This window comes from Neovison vison, chromosome 4 (assembly GCF_020171115.1).
Source record: "Neovison vison isolate M4711 chromosome 4, ASM_NN_V1, whole genome shotgun sequence".
Taxonomy (NCBI): domain Eukaryota; kingdom Metazoa; phylum Chordata; class Mammalia; order Carnivora; family Mustelidae; genus Neogale; species Neogale vison.
Window position 1 is genome coordinate 74,162,067 of NC_058094.1, and position 24,590 is coordinate 74,186,656.

At 38.5% G+C, this 24,590-nt stretch overlaps 1 protein-coding gene across 1 annotated transcript in view; it reads right to left on the reverse strand.

Annotated features, from left to right (window-relative positions):
* Positions 1-570: 570 nt before the first annotated feature.
* RAB2A (RAB2A, member RAS oncogene family) overlaps positions 571-24,590 on the reverse strand; it is an 89,551-nt gene continuing 65,531 nt past the window's right edge. The window contains exons 7-8 of the mRNA XM_044245548.1: positions 4,458-4,526; positions 571-2,419 (exon numbers count right to left, since the gene is read on the reverse strand). Coding sequence (XP_044101483.1) covers positions 2,324-2,419; positions 4,458-4,526 — 165 coding nt within the window. The 3' untranslated portion in view covers positions 571-2,323. The remainder of the gene's footprint in view (positions 2,420-4,457; positions 4,527-24,590) is intronic.

A 24,590-nucleotide genomic window follows, 5' to 3' on the forward strand; every position in this document is an offset into this window, starting at 1 on the left:
TTGGAATGTTACATGTTAAGACATTAAAACTTGTATTTAGTTTTTAGTGACTGATTTTTTGGCTCTTAAGTGTGTCCACAGATGCTGCAGAAATTGATCAAAGTTCAATTAAAGATTCAACTACAGGTGCCAATATTATAGTATTTATGATAGGAATATAGGAATAAAATGCACAAAGAGTAGAAGCCAACACTGTTTTCTTTGTCAACCAATGTAAAGAGTTCATCACACATATTCTTTAATAGTAGATGAGCTTTGTGGAGGAAGTGGTAATGAATTATAGAGAAGTCTACTACTCACCCTGCTGCCCAAGTTGGAAGCAGATTAAGGGTCCTGTGGTAAGGGCTGTAGGAGGGCTCCGTCTTTTCTTAGGGTATTAAAATACATGTGCTAGTCTGCTACTGTTTGTGTTTACCATTTGTTTCTCCTCCTATACTTGATTTATAGAAGAATTAAGGGAGATGGATCGAAAAGAAACACACTGAACTTTGGGTAAAGTTAACAGTGGCTTCAAAATAACAATTTCCAAAAAAGCACCCTCTTCCCAGTACAGAGCAGAACAAGTCTTGGTTGTCTCAACATTTTTTACTCATCATTAATGACAGTGAATTTTATATGACCACTTTAAGGAGAGACAAGTTTATAATAACAATCCTCAAGAAACTTGGTTTCCTCTCACCTTTCCCTCTTGCCACAGGGGGTTCATTAAAACAAACCTAAGATGACATTAGCTGTTCTCCCACAAGAGTAATGGCAGGGCTCTGACGAGAGTATTGCTGAATCTTCGAGGAAGACCCGCAGAAGGTTGAAGTCAGTGAGTGAACTGAAAGCAGTTTCATACTTAGAACTTCTTTACAAACCCTTCTTCTAGTTTGAATGCACTTTTATGCTGGCTGAAAGGCAGGAAATACTTGCTTACATCATCCGTCACAAAAGGGATTTCAATATTGTTAAGTCCGATCACATTTAAGCAAAAATTTTTAAAAAGGTGTTAAAACATGCTGACCCTTTAAAAAATATGCTCAAATAAATACACGTGGATGTACTAAAAAAAAATTTTTTTTTAAATGATGTGGTCATAATAAAAAAAGGAACACTTTTATACATAGGATTTTATTTTGCACTGCTGTAACAATTTCATTATAGACCAAGGGAAGAAAAAAAAAAAAAAGGATAAAACCACCACACTGAGTAAATTACTAAAGCTTTTCTACTTTTGACAGGATTTTCCATCTGGTAGATTTATTGTCATATCCCCTTCAAAACAGACTAGATGCTTACCATATTTTAAAGATTATAGGTTGCCACTGAAAGAAAAATTTTACACAGTCACTGTACATCAAGGTTGAAAAACTGTCCTGCATGAAAAATATACTTAGAAATCATGTGAATAAAAGCAAAAGAAAACATTATTGTGTTTAAGGAAAGATTAAAGTCCTCATAATGTGCCATCTAAATGTGGACATTCATTCTTCTTGGAGTCGCTTAGGTGTAGGGAGTTCTTGCTTCTGCCCATTTCACTCATTATACTGTGTTTGTACCCAACAGTATTCATTAAGGCAAACAAATCCTTTTCTGAAGAGGTCTTAAAGAAACTGTGGACATATAGCAAACTTTTGGCATTAAAACAGGTTAACACATACATAGCCTTTAGTAATGTACATTAAGCATATTTTCTTGGACTAGTGACAAGAAAAGATGAACATGCTTGTTAACAATGTCAAAAAGTTTAAAATTCAGTGTCCAAGCAATTCCTAACAATGCTTCTGTAGCTTTAAGCTCTAAACAGTATAGAATTTATGCAAATGCATTAAAGAATTCAAGCTTGGCAAAGTACACCCAAGCAGGTTAAACTGTATATACAGAAAGTAAATGATAAATACAGAATTAAAAGAGTCCTTCTGGTTTTCCTTACAGCCTTGAAAATTGACAAACTTTTTGAGGACAGTTCTAGAATATTAAACATTAGGTCACCACAGGTGTGAAACCTAACCACACAAACTGATTTAAAATACTCAAGATGACTTTGTAGTGTTTAATACAGTTCAGTTCGTAGGTAAGGGCACAAGACAACATTTAACAAAAATAATCACATCAATTGACCTAGAAATCAAATGCAAATAGATATGAATACAATCTCCAAAATCTGTCTTTTTTAAGTGAACATTAACCATTTATTCAAAGTTATACAAGAATTTGAAGGATTAAAGTCTCCTGTGACATAAAGCCATTTCAAATAGCTTCATGTCTCAGCTGAGCAGGAGGAGAGAGTGAAAGAGGAAGTGAGGAGCCACATTTGGGTAGCGAGACAGTAAAAACGGACTCAACAGCAGCCTCCCCCGGCCTGCTGTCCTCCCTGATTGCCTGCATGTGTGGCGTTAGTAGCAGCGTGCTGAGGGCCAATTTTAATGCCGTTTGCCTGAAAGAGAAAAGGTAAAGGGATAAAAAATGTCAACGGGCCCCAACCAGATAGAAGAGTTTAACTAAATTTAAAGAACTCTACTGAATTCTTAATGACATAATTTCTCCACAAATGACTGGGGGGAAGAAAAAGACATTAAGCGGATTTTTGCCACCATTACAACAGTATCTCTGAGGGGGATGTTCCTTCCTTTTGAAAATAATACTGTGGAAATCTTTCTGAAAAGAATCCTTTATCCTCCCAGGTACTTGTGAGTAGACAGAACCCGAAGTGCCGCTTGGCGGGGTGTTCCCAGAATGGAGACGCTGTTTAAAACGATTACTGCAAGTCATCTTTAAAGGGTAAAAATACGCACAGCCCTGTACTGCTCTAAGATGACGTCCAAGCTTTTCTCTAGATGGCGTTTCTGCCCCATGTTGAATCAGCTGCATGGGCTAAGGGCATATGAGTGTTCTGTGTCATCAATAATTTCTATGATCCCCAAAGACATGGCAGCTCGCCAAGAACCCACACACAGAGTAGTTCTTTCATTCATCAAACTCACACTTCTGTCTCAGCCCTCACTCCCTCAAGTGGATTTTTACCTACAAACACAACACTTGGAGAAAAGTAATACAGTAGCTTCAGAAATTAAGCTCTGAAGGAAACTTTCCGTCACAGTAAATCTCAGCTTTATAGTGCTTGGCAGTGCTCTGCCCCGGTAGTAGCCTGGGGGTTTCTGGCACTCGCTCAGTATTGACAGCAGCTGATGTGGTTTCTTCTCGCTCTTTTGACTCCTCTTTAATAAAAAGCATGCCCTATGGCTCATTGGTTTTGCCCCCTCTGGGCTGGTAGCAACTTCTTGAGGAATCAAGGAGTCAGACTTGGCACTGGGCCAAATAAATCGCACGGCCTGTTGGCTCCTGACAGCACATTACACTCGAAGAGGCCCTGCGCACAGCAAAGCAGTCAGCTACTATATGAAACCAGACAGACACAGTGAGTGTTCCTTTTAAACGGAGGCCCAATTACTGTTCCAGTTATCTGGCATTAGTCTCTGACTGCTGTCTTTAAAGTAACTCCAAATCTGCCGCACAGAAGCCTAGTAGATAGGATTTAGGAAATATAGTACCTCCAAATTAAAGAAACAAGAAAATCAAGTACATTTTGGAAACCTTAGGTAGACTGCTGTCTGTATTAGCAAGGAATATTGAGACCTACAGGGAAAAGCCTCATGTATTTACAGGCCAGGAGCCACACACACACAATAAAGGATTCCTAACACTGTGCTTTCCTAATTGCAACTGTGGGAGGGATAAGGGTTTTTCTCTTGGGAGCACCAAGTCTCAATATGGAATGGCAAAGATATTTCTGTCAAAGTAAATAATCTACCAAATATCCACATAAACGTTCTGAAATAAATAAGTGCATAGTGGGGAGTTAGGTCAGAAGGATAACTTTTGGTAAACACTGAATTATATGCTTCAAAGCTTTACATTTCATCCTAATCATATTCGTCAAATAATTTTACAAAAAAACAAAACCAAAAACAATGCCAATTGCCAAGTACATATGTTAGTCTCCTGAAAACATGCTATGCTATACTGGGAGTCATTTCCAAATTGAGTATTTCCCTCTTTCAAGCTAGACAACAGAGAGAGCCTCGTGCATTAGTAACATAGTATGTGTATTTACACACTAGAAAATTATTCCCCAAAAGCAGAGGACACCATATGGACGCATGGATGAAAGTGGATTTTCTTCTCTTTTTGGAGGCTTTATCTTTTTTTTGCAGTGTGTACAATAAATGGTCACTTATTTTAATCCATTTTCACAAAGTGATGCCCTACTAGAACATAAACATTTACCTACTATAGAACACTGAACGAATCTTCAGTTAGAGGATTATAAACTAACAATGTGTTAACGGACATCACAGACCCATTTTTAAGAATTTCAAAAAATCCAAACTCCTAAATCCATGTCATAATTAAAATTTAACTCTAAATTAATATTAGCCAATAATATTTATTTGTACATATATATGTGTATATACCTCGTTATTAATGTCAAAGACTCCTTCTTGGATTTTCTCATAAATTTCTTTTGCTGTATTAATAAATGCCTGAAATATAAAGTAGAGAAATTGATTCAAATTATTTAAAATCACAACAGTAAAAGAACATTATGTAAAAACTCTGTAGAATTTCATTATGTTCCATGTAAGAAAATCAACCAATGTAATACAGCATGTTAATTAATAAAGGACAAAAACCATGTGATCACTTCAACAGAGGCAGAAGAAGCATTTAACAAAATCCAATAACCTTTCATGATAAAAACACTCAACAAGATAGGATTAGGAGGGGACTTCCTCAACAGCATCTATGAAAAACTTAAAGCTATCATCATACCAAGTGGTGAAGACCGAAAGCTTCCTTAAAGATCAAGAACAAGGCAAGGATGTATACGAATGTTCATTATCAGCAGCAAAAGCCAAAAAGTGGCAACAACATAAATGTTAATCTGATGAGTAAAAAGCAAAAGGTGGTATAACCTTACAATGCAATTATTACTCAGCCATAAAAAAAAGTGAAGTACTCATTCATACTATAATGTGGATGAATCTTGAAAACATTATGCTAAAAGAAACCAGATGTAAAAAACCCACACATAGCATGATTCCATTTATTGAAATGTCCAGAAGAGGTCAATCCACAGAAAGAGATTATTCGTTGCCAAGGATTAGGGAAACGGGGAGTGACTGATAATGTGGTATGGGGTTTCTTTTGGGGTGATAAAAATGTTCCTGAGTCAGATATTGGTGATGGTTGCACAACTCTGTGAATATACTAAAACCTACTGATGTGTATTCTTTAAAATAAGGGTAAATTTTATGGCATATGAACTATATCCCAAAAGAAAAATTCATCAGTGGAGGGGGCAGGCAGGGATACCACACATAAGAAAAAAGATGTCAGTTTGATACAGTGCATGAACTTCCATGCTGAAACGAGGTTACTCTTAGAGACTACTGTTCCATACACGATCCTTTTCACCAGGACAATGTATTACTTAATATACAGTTTAAGAGGGAAAGAATCAAAGGATGCTTATGATAAAGAGATAAAAAGCAGATCAATTTTATGGTGTGTTGAATGAAGTTTCACCCTTTTCCCATGTAGCATACTACTAAACTGACCCCCCCCAAAAAAAATCAGTGTTAAAACACTGATCAAATTAAGTCTCTAAACACCAAATGAATCCACAAGGATTCTCTATGTAAAACAGTAAGCTATTAGGGGGCACCTGGCTCAGTCAGGAGAGCATGTGACTCTTGATCTTGGGTTTGTGAGGTCTAGCCCCACGGTGACGGTAAAGATTACTAAAAACACAAATAAATACAAATAAATATTGAGATGTTTTATACGAATAGTGCCAGTGTTACCGAAGGTGTTCATAAATTCACGTTCTAAACTATCTCATCTGAGAAAGCACAGATAACAGCATTCATTTTCTAAGTTGGGCCCCCTTCAGCAAGCGTTCTCTGAAAATTCATAAAACAAGGCAATTCTCTGCTAGCATGACCACAGACTTGAGTCCAAATTTAAAAAGTAAACAGGTTCATGGAAAGAAACCAATCCTACTTTTCATCTTTTCCACACTGGAAACATTTCACGGCTGAACTTGCCACCAGAGCTTTTGTTTCCTAATTAACAGGACTGATATGTTTTCACCTTTAAAGGCCTTACAGCTCCCCAGAGTAATCAATCTACCGCAGCTCAATTACTGCACCAAGAACATACCAGTCGGCAGCGGAGACGCGAGTGACTACGGCAGGGGCGCGGAGATATGAATATGCATAAACTCTAAGTGGCTGATCGAATCATCAGAGAGGGTCATGAGAATTTGCAGCAAAATAATGAGAAGAATTAATCACTGCAGATTCACAAGGCACTTAGGAAGCGAGTGCGCTTTTCGTGTGCACTGGAGTTACAGTGAAGGAGAAACTGGCTTCCAGCCAACTCTGAATTGATTCACATTCCTCAAAATTGAAGTTACCCTTATAAATAAGGGAAAACTTAACTTTATTTCCAATAATATGTCAATTACGGTTGATGGTCTCAGAAACCGGACTAACTAAATATGAAGTCAACAGATTCATAAATTCACAGGGCTTGAAATCCTTAAAGGGGCCCCTGCATGTATACATCTCCCTAGAACATCAGACAGAACTACAAGATCCCATAAAGGAGTTACAACTTCATATAAACAAGCATTATTTTTTTTTTTAATTTTTATTTATTTGACAGTGAGAAAGACAGAGAGCATAAGCATGGGGAGCGGCAGGCAGGCAGGTAGGCAGAGAGGGAAAAGCAGGCTCCCCACTGAGCAGGGAGCTGATGTGAAGCTCAGTCCAGGGACTCCAGGATCATGACCTGAGCTGAAGGTAGACGCTTAATGACTGAGCCACCCAGGCGCCCCTAAACAAGAGTCTGTACACTAAATGTGCCAATTTATGTACAAAAATGGACATTTTTGCCAAACTGTTGATGAATCATTTTAAAAACTGGCTCAAGAAAGCTATGCGATATTAAGACTTTTAAGTCACTACTAATTTTATAGTACTGAATAGTACTTAATATTTAATTAAGTACCTTTAAGAACAGTTGTACTCAATGGACTTTAGATGTATTTTATATCTGGGGTGTCTGGGTGGCTCAGTCGTTAAGCATCTGCCTTTGGCTCAGGTCATGATCCCAGGGTCCTGGGATCGAGGCCCATATCAGGCTGCCTACTCCGAGGGAAGCCTGTTTCTCCCTCTCCCACTCCCCCTGCTTGTGTTCCCTCTCTCGCTGTCTCTCTGTCATATAAATAAATTTAAAAATCTTACCCAAAAAAAAGGGATGTATTTTATATCAGAATGACATATAATTAACTTCATTACAAATTGAAATATATAAATAGTTATATTTCCTTTCATAATTCTCATCATCTCAATGAAACAGTCTTTTTTTTTTTTTTTTAATTTGTTTATTTGTCAGAGAGAGAGAGAGCACATAGGCAGGCAGAGAGGCAGGCAGAGGCAGAGGGGGAAGTAGGCTCCCCGTGGAGCAAGGAGCCTGACACAGGGCTCGATCCCAGGACCCCAAGATCATGACCCGAGCCGAAGGCAGAGGCCCAACCGACTGAGCCACCCAGGCGCCCCATGAAATAGTCTTTGGACAATGCTACATTTACCTGCCTTCCAACTAATGATTATATACTGAAAATACTGAAATAAAATATCTTCCACTCCACTGGGCATATTAAAAAGATAATAGTATATAAATAGGTTGTTTTGTTTACATGATGGCAAAATTAATTATATTTAAAATGTATTATTAAATGATTTATTATCAATCTTAATGAGGCCTTAGTAAAGGCCGATGTGAGAAATGCAGAAATTAGTTCACATGTTTTAAAAGCCTGTGGCTATCGACTGAAACTGTTGAATCCCCAAATACAATGAACATTAAACAAATATTGTTAAGGCTTATTAGAGATGAAATGAAACTTCTAAGAGAAGAGTCTTGGGTGTTAGAAACAGTATCTGTCCCTCAGAGCTGCAAGCATTTCAAGAACTCAGAAGGGTAAGAGATACCTCTTACAATAACTGGCTAGAATTTTAATTGCTCATTTCACTCAAGTCACTAAAAAGCAATACCCACATATATTTTTCAAGGTTGCAAATATAACGATGTGAAACACCTCTAGAACACAGACAACAATGAAGAAATGAGCAACAATTTAACTAGATACTACAAAGCCTTTACACTAAAGCTCTCCTGTTTTCATAGGGCAGTCTTAACTTGAAATTCCTTCCAGTTCTAAATGTAATTTAAACCAGTTTCAATTCTTCTATTTCCCAGGCTATAGAAACAATTTTTGAGGAGGGGGTAGGATAGAGAAAAGAGGAAGCACACCTGGGTGGCTCTTATGGTTAAAGCATCTGCCTTCAGCTCAGGTCACGAGTCCAGAGTCCTGAGACTGAGTCCTGCATCAGGCTCTCTCTCTGCTCAGCAGGAGAGCCTGCTTCTCCCTCTGCCTGCCATCCCCCCACTGGTGCTCTTTCTCTCTGACAAATAAATAAATAAAATCTTGGGGGGGGGTAGAAAAGGGAAGCATGCATGAGGGCATGTCTGTAAGTGGTAGGCGGGATAAACCCAAGCAGTATTAGGGGCAGAGGCAATGGGGGAGCCTGCATACAGCGGCAGGTGTGGGGACAGCAAACTTGGGGACATCTCACAGCTCCTCATGGAAGAGTACAAGTGCTAATGACGATGGTCCATGTCATTAAGGAGAGAGGCTGCAACCCAGTAAATTAATCTACCTTGAACACTTATTTATTATCAGAAAAATGAAGCAAGTTGATGGCACACCTACAGAAAATTTTTAGCATTAGTTAAATACTGTCAAAGCATGACAACCTAAAGATCACTCTTTTTTGCCACATAAGTCAGAACTGTAAAGCAAGAACACTGTACACTTCTATATTCCACAAATACAATCAAATCTGAATATTAATAGGTTACAGAATAGGAAAAAACATTTGCTGAGAAACCGATGTCAGAAGATTTCATTATTCACACTGTGGAACAAAGAGTATCTAGGCAGATCCACAATTACGAAGTAGAAATAGATTTCCGTGTAGCCAACTTAATTTGTGAGCCTCTTCCTTTCCCATGCAGGACTGCACGCCAGGATCAGAGAGGCCTGACTCTCTCTTCATTTTACCATTAGCTCTCCCCTTTGCCCTACTTTGATGAACTGCCACGGTCAGTTCTTTACCTTCATTAGCCATTAATTGCCTTCTACCTCAGACACTAATCTTTCAGCCCCTGGCACTGATAATACCTAAATTTAAGTCCATTTTCAGTGACTTCCCTAGCAAAAATTAAAATAAACATAACCACAAAATACATCATAATTCTAAGAAATATTCAACACACTAGCTGACGCATATCCTGCCACGTGTCATTCACCCAGTGGCAGCTGTTAAATTGTTACCTTAGACTCAGTACTTCCCTGGTCCTATGGAAGATACAGGGAAGAGGAGGATAGAGTTCCTATCGTTGCTGAACTGAAACAATTCAGTTGGGAGAATCTAAGAACAAGGGCTTAAATCTCTGTTGAAGATGAAGGAAAAAGACACTTTCTGCACTGACAGAGGGAGAATGTGTGCAGGGCAGGACTGAGGCAGGTCTAAATGTAGGCCAAGGACATCAAATGCTTAAAGGGCCTTCCTTCACAGCCAATGAGAGAGAACAGAGGCAGAGGCAAACACAGAACAATGTTTCATTTTTATTATGGTTTAACAGTTTTTCTTTTTCTTTTTTTTTTTGGTTTAACAGTTTTTAAAGCAAAATACTGAAGACTGTCTACAATAAAGTAAAAAGATTTCTTTATGTCACATGCTGCCACCTGGTGGCAAGAGGAAAACTATACCATCTGATAGGTAAGAATTCAGAGCAAATCGAAGTATCTTAGTTTCACTGAAACATCCCAAACCGGGGTATGCCCGGCTGTCTCAGTTGGTAGAGCATGTGGCTCCTGATCAAAAGGTTGTGAGTTCAAGCCCCATGCTGGGTGCAGAGACTGCATAAAAGTAAGTCTTTAAATAAATAAACATCTTAGAGATGACAGCAAAATATGCTGTGCAATCAGTTGATTCTTCAGTTTTTTTCTTAGAACTGGGGAATGTGAGATTAAAATGTTTAATTTTCTTCTCAATTCCTAATCAATGCTATGAACATTACAGGTGTCCATGTGATGATGCTAATAATAACCAATATTTACAATGCTAAGTAATTTGCACAGGTTTTCATTATTTCTGAAAGAAATTCAAAATACATGTAAAAATAAGGAAATTAACTTTAATTTGCTTTCATCTGCTTCCAAGAAGATCTGTGGGATGACATTCTCCCTATACTATTAGCAGAATGGCCAAGGGTAGAGCTCTAGAACCAGACTGTCTAGGTTCTAGCTCTAGCACCACCTCTTACTACATGTGTTGCTTTGGACGCACTGCTTACTGTCTCTGTAGCATGAGGATACTGATGATATTAATGCCTACTTCACAGAATCGTTGGGAGGATGAACGTGTAGAGCACTGAGAATGGTGCTTGGCAAGACCACACACAGCTGCAGCAGAAGCATGAGCACTTAGAAAGCGATGCACCATGCTCCCACCTCCCTTTCTCCCCTCACAATCACTTCCAATAATAAGTGGTTTTATAGTTGAGTTATACTGAATTCTCCAGAAACAGATGGTCTTCTTTTTTTTTCTAAGATTTTATTTATTTATTCATTATTTGACAGACAGAAATCACAAGTAGGCAGAGAGAGGGGGAAGCAGGCTCCCTGCTGAGCAGAGAGCCCGATGCGGGGCTTGATCCAGGGAACCTGAGATCATGACCTGAGCAGAAGGCAAATGTTTAACCGACTGAGCCACCCAGGTGCCCCCAGATGATCTACTTCTAGTTCCATAATATGGAAAAAAGAGAAAGCTGTCCCCTTTATTTTATTTTATGATGCTACTATAAGAATATTTCAAAAGAACAAAATGATATTGTAGAAAATTTCACATAAATGCAAACATGTAACTAATCTATTAAGTTATACAATCTAACCATTCATGGAAAACACATGTCATGCTAAGTTATATCATGGCTTGTTAGCCTTCAGCATCATAAATGTGTGAGTGCGATGATGTGTGGGGAGCAACAGAGAAGAAGGTACACATGTGAAATGCGGATGTGTCCTGAAATACAGCAGAGTAAAGGAGAGAAATGGTGATCAAGATCAAGGGGCATCTGGGTGGCTCAGCTGGTTAAGTGTCTGCTTTCAGCTCAGGTCATGATCCCTGAGTCCCGGGATAGAACCCCACACTAGGCTCCCTGTTCAGCGAGGAGTCTGTTTCTCCCTCTGCTCCTCATCCTGCTTGTGCTGTCTCTCACTCTCCCTCTCAAATAAATAAAATCTTAAAAAAAAGAAAGGTAAAAAAAGGTTATCTCTATTCTTCAGTGAATTAAAGCATCTTGATTTTAAAAAAATGAACATTAAAAAAATAAATTAACAACATACAACGTGTACAGTGAGCCCTGAAAATACAGTAAGATAAGGCTTAAATGTTATGCCAAGACAGGGAAGGATTGTGAAAGGAACATCAGACTAGAACTCAAGATTAGGCAGTTTAAACACAAACTCCTTCAAATTCTGTGGCTTTAAAATGTTCTGAGTCTATCTGATTTAGTTTCAGTAAAAAACTAAAGATACATACAACATCCAATACAATAAATAGCTTTCAAATTGTATTTCATGGACACCTTGTAGGGGATGAGGGAGAAGTAGGGAGAGCCCAGTGAAAGGAGAATGAAACTCCTCTTTCCCCCTCATCTTCATGGCATCCCACTCTGCTTTTCTTTCATACGGCTTCCTGTGTTTCATTAGAAGAAAGAGGTCCACTGCTAAATCTGGTCTATAGTAACTCTCACTTTATAGACAGGACTGAGCTGCAGAAGGAGAAATGATCTGTCCAAGACCACACACAGCTGCAGCAGAAGCAAGAGCAGCGGGACTGACACTCTGCCACATTTACCTTCCCTTTATCAGGATCACTTATCTTTAACACAGCTTAAAAGAATTTTCTTTTATTTTATGGGTCCATTTTATTTTATGACGAATTTATAAGGATGCAAGGGTGGCAACACAGAGACCAGTAGAGAGTCTAAAACAATAATCCAGATAAGAAATGAAGGCCCGACAAATTAACTGTGGCAACAAGAATGGAAAGCAAGATCAAACTTAATATCTACTTTGGAAAAATTAACAGGACTTGGTAAATAACAGGGAAAGAATGGTGAGGTATTTAAAGGTGACTCTACTTTTGGCTAAAATGCCTGACATGGAAGGGTATGCTATGAATTGAGATAAATAAAATAGGAGGGGACACCTGGGTGGCTCAGTCAGTTAAGCGTCCAACTCTTTGCTTTCGGCTCAGGCCATGATCTCAGGGTTGTGAGATCGAGCCCTGTGTTGGGCTCCATGGTCATTGGGGAGTATGACTCTCTCTCTTCCTCTCTCCCTCCCTCTGCTAGTACTCGCTCTCTAAAACAAACCAATAAATCTCTAAGAAAAATAAAAAGGAAAAAAATCAGGTTTCAAGGAGAATGAAGAGTTTATTTTAGACACATGGAATTCTAACGCTTATATCACATACAGGTGGAAAGTCTTGGCAGCTGGTGATCTAGATAATTGTGTGCTTATATGACTATGCACTATAAGTGCATGAGTATGTCAGTGTGTGATATGCACACATCAGCAGGACTTTCTCCAAGAATGTTTAGCTCCCTTAGTTCAGTAAAGAAAGCGGATGCAAATTTCAAAGTTAGTTTGGCTTGGATGATCCAAGTTCTGCTGAGTGATGGCCAAGTAAGGGGTAGAGAAACGTATGATGGTCAGCAAAATCTTCCTATTAGGGTCTAAGTATTTATTAAACACTCCTCCAAGGATGCTGGAAACCTGATAAAGACAGGTCAAATTTCCAGTGAAAAAGTCGTGTGGTATCCTTGATACTGAGAACAGGGTTAAGGGACAAGAACGCTTCAGTTTATACCACATTCCAGTTTTACAGAAATATCTGTTCCACCACTTATAATACAGCCCAAGGCAAGTAAGATGTCCTCTCAACACAAATTAAATTTGGAGGTACTGGGACAGGACACAAACATTAGCAAGGGGCCTTGAAATTGGGTATTTTTGGTTAGCAAGTCATGTGCTTTCCCTAGACATAGAAATTCACCTACCCTGTCAGATGGCTTGGCAAGCTACTGCAATCTGTCTTAGGGCTAGCTAGTTGACTATGCTTTCAGCTATTATCTTGGCTATATCTATCATTTATTTATTTATGCTTAGATTTTGAGACAGAGAGAGCATGAGAGAGAGGCACACGCATGAGCACACAAGGGAGATGGGTAGAAGGAGAAACAGACTCCCCACCAAGCAGGGAGCCCGATGCGGGATGTGATTCCAGGACCCCAAAATCATGAGCTGAGCTGAAGGCAGACGATTAACTATGTCAACCAGGTGCCCTTGGTTCTATTTTTCAGTACTTTAGCAGCTAAGCCAGGAACTTTTTTCAATAGATTTTTCAATAGTTTAAGATATTTTAAAGATTTTTAAAAAATTTCTTTATTTATTCAAGTCATCTCTACAGCCAACATGGGGCTCGAACACATGACTCCAAGATGAAGACTCAGTCACATGCTCTTCCAATTGAGCCAGTCAGGTGCCCCTCAAGATTTTAAGCAATCTCTACACCCAGCATGGAGCTCAAATTCACAACCCTGAGTTCAAGAGTCGAGTGCTCCACTGACTGAGCCAGCCAGGGACCCGAAGAGTTTAAGACTTTTTAAAAGCTATTTTAAATTACTAGACTTTTGCCTCAACATTGTTTGATGTTTATATATTTTTCTGGTTTCCTGTAAGTAAAATTGATGCACACAGAGCAAAATAACCCATCAAATGGCTGAGAGAGTGAGAATATCTGATAAGGAGACAACTGTTAAACAAATGGCAAGTTTAATTGCAATTCACACCACAATCATCTTTAGTCCCTAGAGAGAATATACTACTATGGGTTTTGGTAATGTACAACTCTGAGATAACTGAATTTTCTCAGGAAGAAAGATAGGGAAGGACATAGACACACACACACTTCCTTTATATATATATTTATATTATCTATTCATATATATATTTATATATATATATATTAACTATGTAAATATATATTAAACATATATTTATATATACATACATTTATATATTTATAAATAAATATATATAAATAAAACTATACACAGTTACATATATAATTGTAATACAATAATACATCACTTCTGAGGCATTTTGAAATCTTCATGAAGTTAGCATGAGGCTTTTGGGAAGGAGTATTTTTCCCAGCCTGCTGTAATCTCTGTGACATTTATTCCTGCGTCTAAAAAAAAAAATCTTTTCAAACTACCAAGACCCTAGGTAGCTACTGAAAGAAGTTCCTATCAAAGGAGAAGGCAATTTGTTCTGGGATTTCAAAAATCTCCTGGGTTTTAGAATGCTTAGAGCAAAGAAGGTTTAAGACAGAATTCCATCTACATATTAACAAGTGAGACCAAAGCATGAAAGATTAAGACTGAAGGAAAAAGGACAAGATTGAAGTAATTAAATAAATACTTCACCGTCCAAACATTTATTATCTACTCTACAGGGGAGAAACTGTGCTAGGTGCTGGGAATGCAGAGATGAAAAGATAGTCTGTGTTTTCAAGGAATGCTGCCCTTACGTTGAACCAACATGAAAAACAACAATCATGATAGAGTGCTAAGATAAATTCATGCTCAGGAAGATACAGGAATGAACACAGAGAAAAGAGCATATAATTGCTGACTATGTGGGAATGTGCCTGGTGGCTGGTGGTGGAGGGGGCAGGGAAGGTGTGTTGTATGTCATGGCATTCCAAGAGGAGGTACGAGACTTTGTTATATCCTTGAAGGATCAGGTAGGAAGGAAGGGCATCTCAAGGGAGGAGAACACTTTCTGTGGAAGCAGGCTGAGAGAGTACCACCCAGCTGGTAAGCTCTTAGTAGAATACAGAGCGCACACTGTATGGAGCTGACCAATAAAGGGACTTGTCTTCCAAGCTAATGAGTTTAATTCTGAAGCTGTGGGGAGCCCACTACACATCAGGTTAGTAAAACTGGGGAGTGACATTCAATTTTCATTCTAAACATCTCAGAGGCAACAATGTAGAGGATTGAAAAATTAAGACAGGGAATCCAATAGCAATGAGAGAAGAGAGCAACTTGGGAAGATATTTCACAGGTAGAAATAACAAGACACAAGTGGAAAGCAATATATATTCACTGAATAAATGACTATATGTAGGGTCAGGGAAAAAGAAACACTTTAAGACATAGGCTACTGAAGATTCAAATACCCAAAGGAACTGGTTCAGGCAAGAACAGAGAAGTATTTGTTAGAATAGGCAATTAGGAGGTCCAGGGTAACTCTGGCCATGGCAGAGGAAGTTGACTTGTGAACTGAGGTGTGAAAAAGAATGAGGAAATGGAGATGGAGTTTACAAGAAGATAGAAGAGAACATATCCAGAACTGGGAATGACAGGTTTTTGTTTTTAAAATGGTTGAAACTTGATTATTTAATGATATGCTGAGAGCCAAGAATCACTAGAGATGGAGGATGAATTTGTTTGAAGGAATGTTTCTAACGAACAGAAAAAGAGAGTAGCCTTCCAGTTTCTTCCATTAGTTAGCAGAGCTGAAGGAACTCCACAGTCTGTGCCCTCCTCAGAGCCCGGCCCTAGGAGCAGCAGCATCTGCAACACTAGACAGCAGGATCCAAATGCAGGCTTTCAGGCCACACCCCCGACCTACGAAATCAGAATCTGCATTTTTAACAGGATTCCTAGGTGATCTGAGCACACATTAATGTCTGAGAAGCATAGCTCTAAATACAACTGATTTTGGGGGGGAGGGGTTGTTCATATTATTTATTTTTAAAGTAAGCTCTCCATCCAATGTGGGGCTGAAACTCATGACCCCAAGATCAAGAGTCATATTCTCCATTGAAAGAGCCAGACAGGTCCATTCATTTTTCAGATATTACATACCCCCTACCCCAATTCCATTTTTGGGGGGAGAATGGTTAAATCACACTGGGAAATCTCTGGGTTAAATAAAAAGTGAACAAGCTTCTTAACAGGAGTTCCTCAGAAACTAATAAACTATTGGGAATTCTGGTTTTCTATAAGGGGGATACATATCAGCTCCTCCTAAACACATTTTTCATGAAACCTTATGCAGAGGTGACAATTTTATTCTATTATTTTATTTTAACCCACTGAGCCACCCAGGTGCCCCTCTATTATTTTATCTTAAACATTTATTTATTTATTTGACAGACAGAGAGAGAGATCACAAGTAGGCAGAGAGGCAGGCAGAGAAAGAGGAGGAAGCAGTCTCCCTGCCAAGCAGAGAACCTGATACAGGGCTCAATCCCAGGACCCTGGGATCATGACCTGAGCTGAAGGCAGAGGCTCAACCCACTGAGCCACCCAGGCAACCCCTCTATTATTTAATTTCTTAAAAAGATTTTATTTGAGAGAGAGAGAGAGAGCACAAGCAGGGGGAGCGACAGAGGGAGAAGGAGAAGCAGACTCTCTGCTGAGCAGGGAGCCTAACGAAGCATCCGATCCCAGGACCCTGGGGATCAAGACCCCTGCTGAAGGCACTTAACCAACTGAGCCACCCAGGCACCTCTAGAGGTGATCATTTTAAATATTGCTCCTTAAAGAAGGATCGAATAGTCTTTACTACTGCTATTCTCTACTGTGTGGTGCAGCGGAAAGGGGTAATGTATGTGAAAGAACTCTGACAACATACAAATATACAACTGCATTGTTTCAGGTACTTGGCATGTTTTAATCACCTGAAAATTGTTCTGAAATACATTTTCCACTTATGAGACACTCTTCTAAATGCTGACACCACAAGTGTGGAGCCAACATCACTGGATTCCAGTGACAGAAGGAGCTTCCTGTAATCTTCATACCAACTCCTCAGTTTGTCACAGGGTAGACGACAGAGGTCAGATTTTCCTGGGACACTGCACAGTAGGACACTCAACAAAGCTGTGGTTCTAGAATGAACTACCAGCCGGTAGCAGCTGACGAGGTGTTTCCCTGAGGAGCCAGACAGTTACCAGGTACACACGGTATCTTGAGTATCCTCAATGACCTTCAGGTCTCGGTTGAAAAGAGAAGCCAAAACTAATATTCAAAAATATTTACTGCTGGTCACATAGCTGATTCTTATTTTCTTATCAGCAAAATCTTTAGTAAAATGGAAGTCAAGGGGATTTTTTTTTTGTCAGAAATAGAGATTAAACTCATTTTCCTAAAAAAAAAAAAAAATGCTACAATGGATTTCCTAAAAATCCATTTCCTAAAATTTCCTAAAAAATATCATTTTCCTCATTTCACTATAAATGCTCTGTATACTCAGCATAAATATTACTTGAATAAATGATAGGCAACTAAATGGGTTTTCCCCTCCATATGCTAGGAACTCAGATGTAGGAGTATAGTATCCAAATATCATATTTTAAAAAATCAGTACTAGAAACTGAAAATTCAGAGTTAGGCTCTGGTCTCCTATTTATGGAAAATACCATATAGACAAGATTATTTTGGTTGAATTTGGCTTTCTGATTTCATTGACATTTAGGAGATAAACTCTGGGGTATATTTCTACTATCACAGATATGGGGGGGTACTTCCTCAGTGAATAACAAAAAGGATAAATGATAATAGCACCTCTAGAACTATTCCAAGTCGTGTGTAAGAGTGACTAAAATCCACTTCACGGGAAGAATGAATTCCCTTATTATAATCTGTAACTCAGAAATTATAACTTAAAGTTTAGAAATCAATATACTTAATCATAATATCTGTATACTATAGCAGTTTGCTAATAGAGGTTTTACATGGAAAAGCGTTCTATATTTGTGTATAGCTAATGTTTACATGTGTGTGGTATTAATCTTATATGACTTTATAAACAGTAGATCTTAGTCTGAGGAATTCTTAACCTTTGTAAGTCATTTCTTGTTTAGGCAGACTAAGGTATTTTATTTTGATACTCTCTAAAAAATATTCTGAAAAATAATCTTTTTTTGAGCAGAGGAGGGGCAGGGGGAAAGGGAGAGAGAACCCCAAGCAGGCTCATGCCGGGAATGGAGCCTGATGTGACACTCAATCTCACGACCCTCAGATCATGTCCAGAGCCAAAATCAAGTCAGATGCTTAACTGACTGAGTCAGCCACGCGCCCCCCACCAAAATATTGGAAAGTACAGTCTTGGTGTCATTTTAGATTTAAGATCCCAGTTGAAGAACAGCAGCATAAATCTGGGCAAGAGCAAAACAACTGGAATGGGAGAGGGCAGAGTTAAGGAAAATAAAAAGTTCAAGGTATTGAAGTAGAGCAGTGCTGAATGATGGTGTTAGTAGTGGCTGACGTGGAAGGAGGTCAGGAGTGATTAGGGATAGAATGAACCTGGATCCAGGTATCAAATCATCAGGAAGATGCTGAAAACAGCTGAGGATACTCACTGCAGAACTCACAGGTCAGAGACAGCCCACCAAACAGAAGCAGGAGTGGTGTCACTTCCTAAGAGCACTCTGTCCTCACTTTCTCCCTGATTGTCATTGAACTAAAACACTTTTTAAAAAAGATTTTATTTACTTATTTTAGAGTGAGCGAGCATGTTTATGGGGGGATGGGGAGTTGAGGGAAAGGGAGAGAGAGAATCTCAGCAGAGTCTGCACTGAGCTTGAAGCCTGATGGCTTGATCTCACCACCCTGAGATCATGATCTGAGTTGAAATCAAGAGTCAGATGCTCAGATCAACTGAGCCATGCAGGTGGCTCTGAAATAAAGCATTTTTAAAAAACAATTTTATTTATTTGAGAGAGAGAGAGAACACGAGCGAGTGAGAAAAAGCATGTGTTAGGGAGAGGGATGGGCAGAAGAACAAGCAGAATCCCCAAGCTGGTAGCCCACTTTGGGGCTTGATTCCAGGGTCCTGGGATCATGACCTGAGCTGAAGGCAGATGCTTAACCGACGGAGGCACCCAGGCGCCCCTAAATAAAGCATTTTTAAGATCATCATACACCATCCCACGCATTTCTAAATGAATAAAGAGGACGCATGTATAATGGGGGTGGCTCAGTCTGTTGAGTGTCCAAATTTTCATCTCATGTCAGGTCATGATCTCAGGGTCAAGGGATCAACACCTATGTTGGGCTCTGTGCTCCACGTGGAGTTCACCTGAGATTCCCTCTCCTCCCCCTTCTGCCCCTCCTACTAGAGCACGCATGTGCGCAAATACGCACATGCACTCTCTCTCAAATAAATTTAAAAAAAGTAAGAGGGGAGATAATGACCTTCTGTAAGCTGCCCAAAAATCAACTACCACTCTCACTGGGTGAGTAGGATGGGTCATTAGGATAGCTATCTTACTCTTTTATCTCCTAACATGATCCACTCTTCCAGAAATGGGTCCTCCAAGGTTAAGCGGTAAGCTGACAATAATTTCCTGTCTGAGCTCAGAGCCCAAGGTTCTACCCACTGTCCTGAACTGCCTCTCCCACAGAGGAAGGCAATGATAAGACACAGTACTTAGAACAAATTTCCCTGAAATTCATTCCTATGTGCTTCAATGCCAAGTCTAAGTCACTAAGAACCTCTAGACCCTGTGAAACTAGCATATTTATCTCCCGTGTTTCATCATGATTCCTCTTTGGATTTAATTCTAGCAGGCTAATTCTTTCTGAAATCCTGGAGAACGTATATTGCAATTTTATGAGCTGTATGCTTTCTCACTGAGGTATTGGCTCTCCTGCCACAGGCACTGGTGCCGAGTACCTATCCCAAGGCAGAGGCCTGATGAATGCTTAGCTCTCCTCCTTCCCTCTCCTCAAAGCAGAAACAACACCTGTTAGTGTTTTCTGACCTCAAAGAAAGAAATAAGTACTTGTTTTTCAACATCAATTGAATGAAATAAAAAGGATGCCATTCATACTTGATTATCAGATATTATAAAAGAATTACTGCTAAGTTTGCTATGTATAATAATGGTATCATGGTTATATGTTTTTTAAATTATTGTCACAAATATTTATCGGTAAAATATTTCTGGAATTTCCTTAAAAAAAAAAAACAGAGGACATAATAAAAAAAAAACATCAAAATGTCAAAATGGTGATAACTTCTGAAGCCAGATGATGGGTATACGGGTTTACTTTTTTAAGTGGTGACAACTGTTTAAACTGATTTAAAATAGTGCCATCAACCTCACTGTGAGCTGAGCAAAATGCTTTAATACAGGTGATGTAGAAAAATAAACTAATGGATAAAAGTATATTGTCCCTGAAATACTCATTACTTAATGATGTACTTAATTGTGTTTTAAAGTCTGACATGCACAAAGGGTCATAAATGAACTTGTTTGTTTTAAAAATACTCGGTTATTTATTAAAGTGCAAGACATCTTAATGTTTAGCCCAATTTTGGAGTTCTTCCCTCAGTTACTTTGCCCCATGTAAAACTCATTATTATCTTCTGACCAGGTCTTCCTTATTCTATATAGCTCAGGGGTCTCTTTCATGAATACTAGTATAATTTCTTGTTACTTCTGAACAATCTTACTAAGAAAGTCTATGCATGCATAATGAAAATCTGAACAGTAACTTTATTGTTAGGCATAAGCTAAAATACATAATATACAGCATAGAAGAACTTGGTTGTAAAAAAAAAAAATTGCTCTATGCAAAAATGTGAAGTTCCCGAAGAGCCATACTTAAAAGATTTTTTTTTTTTAAGATTTTATTTAGGGACGCCTGGGTGGCTCAGTTAGTTAAGCGGCTTCCTTTGGCTCAGGTCATGATCCCAGCATCCTGGGATCAAGTCCCACATCAGGCTCCTTGCTCAGCAGGGAGCCTGCTTCTCCCTTTGCCTCTGTCTGCCACTCTGTCTGCCTGTGCTCACTCTGTCTGACAAATAAATAAATAAAATCTTAAAAAAATATATAAAGATTTTATTTATTTATTTGACAGAGTGAGAGCAGGACACAGCAGGGGAGTGGGAGAGGGAAAGCATGCATCCCACCAGGCAGGGAGCCCAAAGCAGGGCTCGAATCTCAGGACCCTGGGATCATGACCTGAGCTCAAGGCAGATGCTTAATCATCTGAACCACCCAGGTGCCCCCTTAAAAGAAATTATTAACTTAATAATTTGAAAAAGAAATTGTGTTCTTTATAAATTCAAAAAATATCACTTAAGCTTTTGTAACTATGCTCCTCCATATTCTCACATTTGTATTTTTTGGTAATACAATCATGAGGCTGTATCTTAATCTTTATCTTTTTTTATTTTTTATTTTTAAAAAGATTTTATTTATTTATTTGACAGACAGAGATCACAAGCAGGCAGAGAGGCAGGCAAAGAGTGAGAGAGGAGGAAGCAGGCTCCCCGTGGAGCAGAGAGGCTGATGTGGGGCTCGATCCCAGGACCTTGGGATCATGACCTGAGCCAAAGGCAGAGGCTTTAACCCACTGAGCCACCCAGGCGCCCTTAAATCTTTATTTAAAAAAAAAAAAAAAAATTGTCACTGTGATCTTTAAGAACAGGTTAACTTTAATTAAAGTTGTTTGTATGTGGTTATTATTATTGTGTTTTGATAAAACTTTCTGAAGTAATCATAGATTTACATGCATGTTTAAGAGATAATACAAAGAGATCTTGTGTAACCTTTACCTGGTTTCCTCTAATGGTAGAATCTTGGAAACGTATAGGACACTGTTAGGACACTGATATAATCAAAATGTTGATATATGATACAGAACATTTCCATTATTATAAGGATCCTTCATGTTGGTCTTTTTCATAAACATATCCTCTTTCCTTCCACCCTGACACCCCCTCTTAAACCTGGCCGTGACTAAGCTGTTCTCCATTTCTCTAATTTTGTCATTTAAAGGAAGTAATATAAATAGAACAATACGATATGCAATCTTTTGAATAGAACAATACAATATGCAATCTTTTGGGATTAACTTAATTCACTAAGCATAGATTTCTGGAGACTCATCTAGGTTGTGCATGTATCAATAGTTCATTCTTTTTTTCTTTTTTTTTCTTTTAAGATTTTATCTGACAGAGCAAGCACAAGCAGGGGGAGTGGGAGAGGCAGAAACAGGCACCCAGATGAGCAGAGTATCCAATGTAGGACTTGATCCCAGTACCCTGAGATCATGACCCGAGCCAAAGGCAAATGCTTAACCATCTGAACCACCCAGGGTCCCCTAGTTCATTCCTTTTTACTGTTGAGTAGTATTCTGTACTGTGGATGTACTATTATTACTCCATCTAATCATTCATCTGTTGAAGGACATCCAGGTTGTTTTCAGTGTTTGGCCATATTGTGAATAAAGATGCAATGAACATCTGTGTACTGGTTTCTGGAAATCTTCATTTTTTTGGGATAAATGCTCAGCGGAGCAACTGCTAGAGAGCATGGCACTTGAATGTCTTGTTTCTTTTCTTTTCTTTCTTTTCCCTCCCTCACTTCCTCCCTTCCCTCCTTCCACATTTTATTTATTTTTTTTACTATGTAAACTCTGCCCCCAATGTGGGGCTTGAACTCATGGGCCTGAGGTCAAGAGTTGCATGCTCTACTGACTGAGCCAGTCAGGCATCCCTGAAATGTACAGTTTTTAAAGAAACTGTCAAACTTTCTAGAGTGGCCCTTTCGTTTTACATTCCCACCAGCAATGTGTGAGTGATCTAGTTTCTCCATATCCTTGTCAGCATTTGGTGTTGTCACTTTAAATTTTGGCGACTCTGATGGATGTATAGTGATAATTCATGGAAGTCTTAAGTTTGTATTTCCCTAACAGCTGGTTGATGTTGAGTATCTTTTCAAGTGCTTATTTGCTTATATATCCTTTTTGATGAAATCTCTGGTCATGTCTTTTGCCCGTTTCCTAAATGGATTGATTTCTTCCTTAAACTATTGAGTTTTGAGAGTTTTTTATTCTAGATACTAGTCCTTTGCTGGTATTTGGCTTACAAGTATTTTCTACCAGTCTGCAGTCTTTCATTTTCATCTTTTTACCAGGATCATTCACAGAGCACAAGTTTTAAAAGGCAAACATCAATTTTTCCTTTTATGAATCATGATCCATAAGCATAAATGCTTTTATTGAAAAGCATGTCTATCACGATAGCCTGAAGATTTTCTCCCTTTCCCCCGCTTAAATATAAATAGCTAAATGTTTTACTTTTAACTGCAGGATCTGTTTTGGGTTAGTTTTTGTATAAGGTGTGAGACTCGGATTCATTTACTTGTCTAGGAACATCCAATTGCTAGAGCATTTACTGAAATGGCTATCTTCCTCTGTGAGCTATTTCTGTACCTCTGTTAAATCATTAGGGCATATCTGTATGGGTCTATTTATTGTTTCTCTATTCTGTCCCACTGCTGTATGTATCTATTCCTTTACCAGCATCACACAGTCTACGTGAAGGTTTGAAATCAAAGAACGATTTCCCTACTTTTTTTATTCTTTTTCAAAATGGCTTTAGTTGTTCTAGGCCCTTTGCCCCTCTATCTAGATTTTAAAATAATATTGTCAAATATCTATCAAAAAATATTACTGGAACTTTGATAGGTATTGGATTAAACCTCTGGATCAATCTGTGAAGTGACATCTTTACTAGGTTGAGTACTCCAAACAATGAACATCGTATGTTTCCTCATTTATTTGTATTTTTTTTTTTCAATCAGCATTTTGCAGTTTTTAGCATATATGTCCTGTTCTGTACATGTTATTTTTAGATTTAAACCTAGGTATTTTTCTTTTTGTGTGATTATAGATGGTACTGTATTTTAAATTTTGGTGTTCATTGCTATATACAGAAATATAATAGTTTTCTTTTAAAAAGTAAGCTCTATGCCCAACATGGGGCTTCAACTCACAACCCTGAGTTCAAGAGTCACATGCTCTACCAACTGAGCACCATAAATATAAGAGATTTTTTATACATTTGTCTTGTATCCTGTAATTTTCTTGAATTCACTCATTAACTAGTTTGTGTATGTGTGTGTGTGTGTGTGTGTGTGTGTATAAATTCCATAGGTTTTCCTAGAGACAATCATGTCAGCCATGTCAGCCACAAATAAAAAGTTTTATTTCTTCCTTTCTGAGCTGTCTGCCTTTATTTCCCTTTCTTGCTTTATTGCACTAATTAGAACTTCCACCAATATCTTCAATAATAGTGAGAGCAGACATCCTTGCCTTATTCCTGATCTAAGGGCTAAAAGATTTAGCCTTTATCATATGTATAATGTTAGCTGTGGTTTTGTAGATGCTTTTTAACGAGCTGAGGAAGTATTCTTTAAATCCTTTTTGTTTTTTTAGTTTTAAAACATATGGGTATTGAATTTTGTCAAATCCTTTTTCTGCACTGATCAATCTTGACAGAGGTCTGTCAGTCTTAATGACCTTGA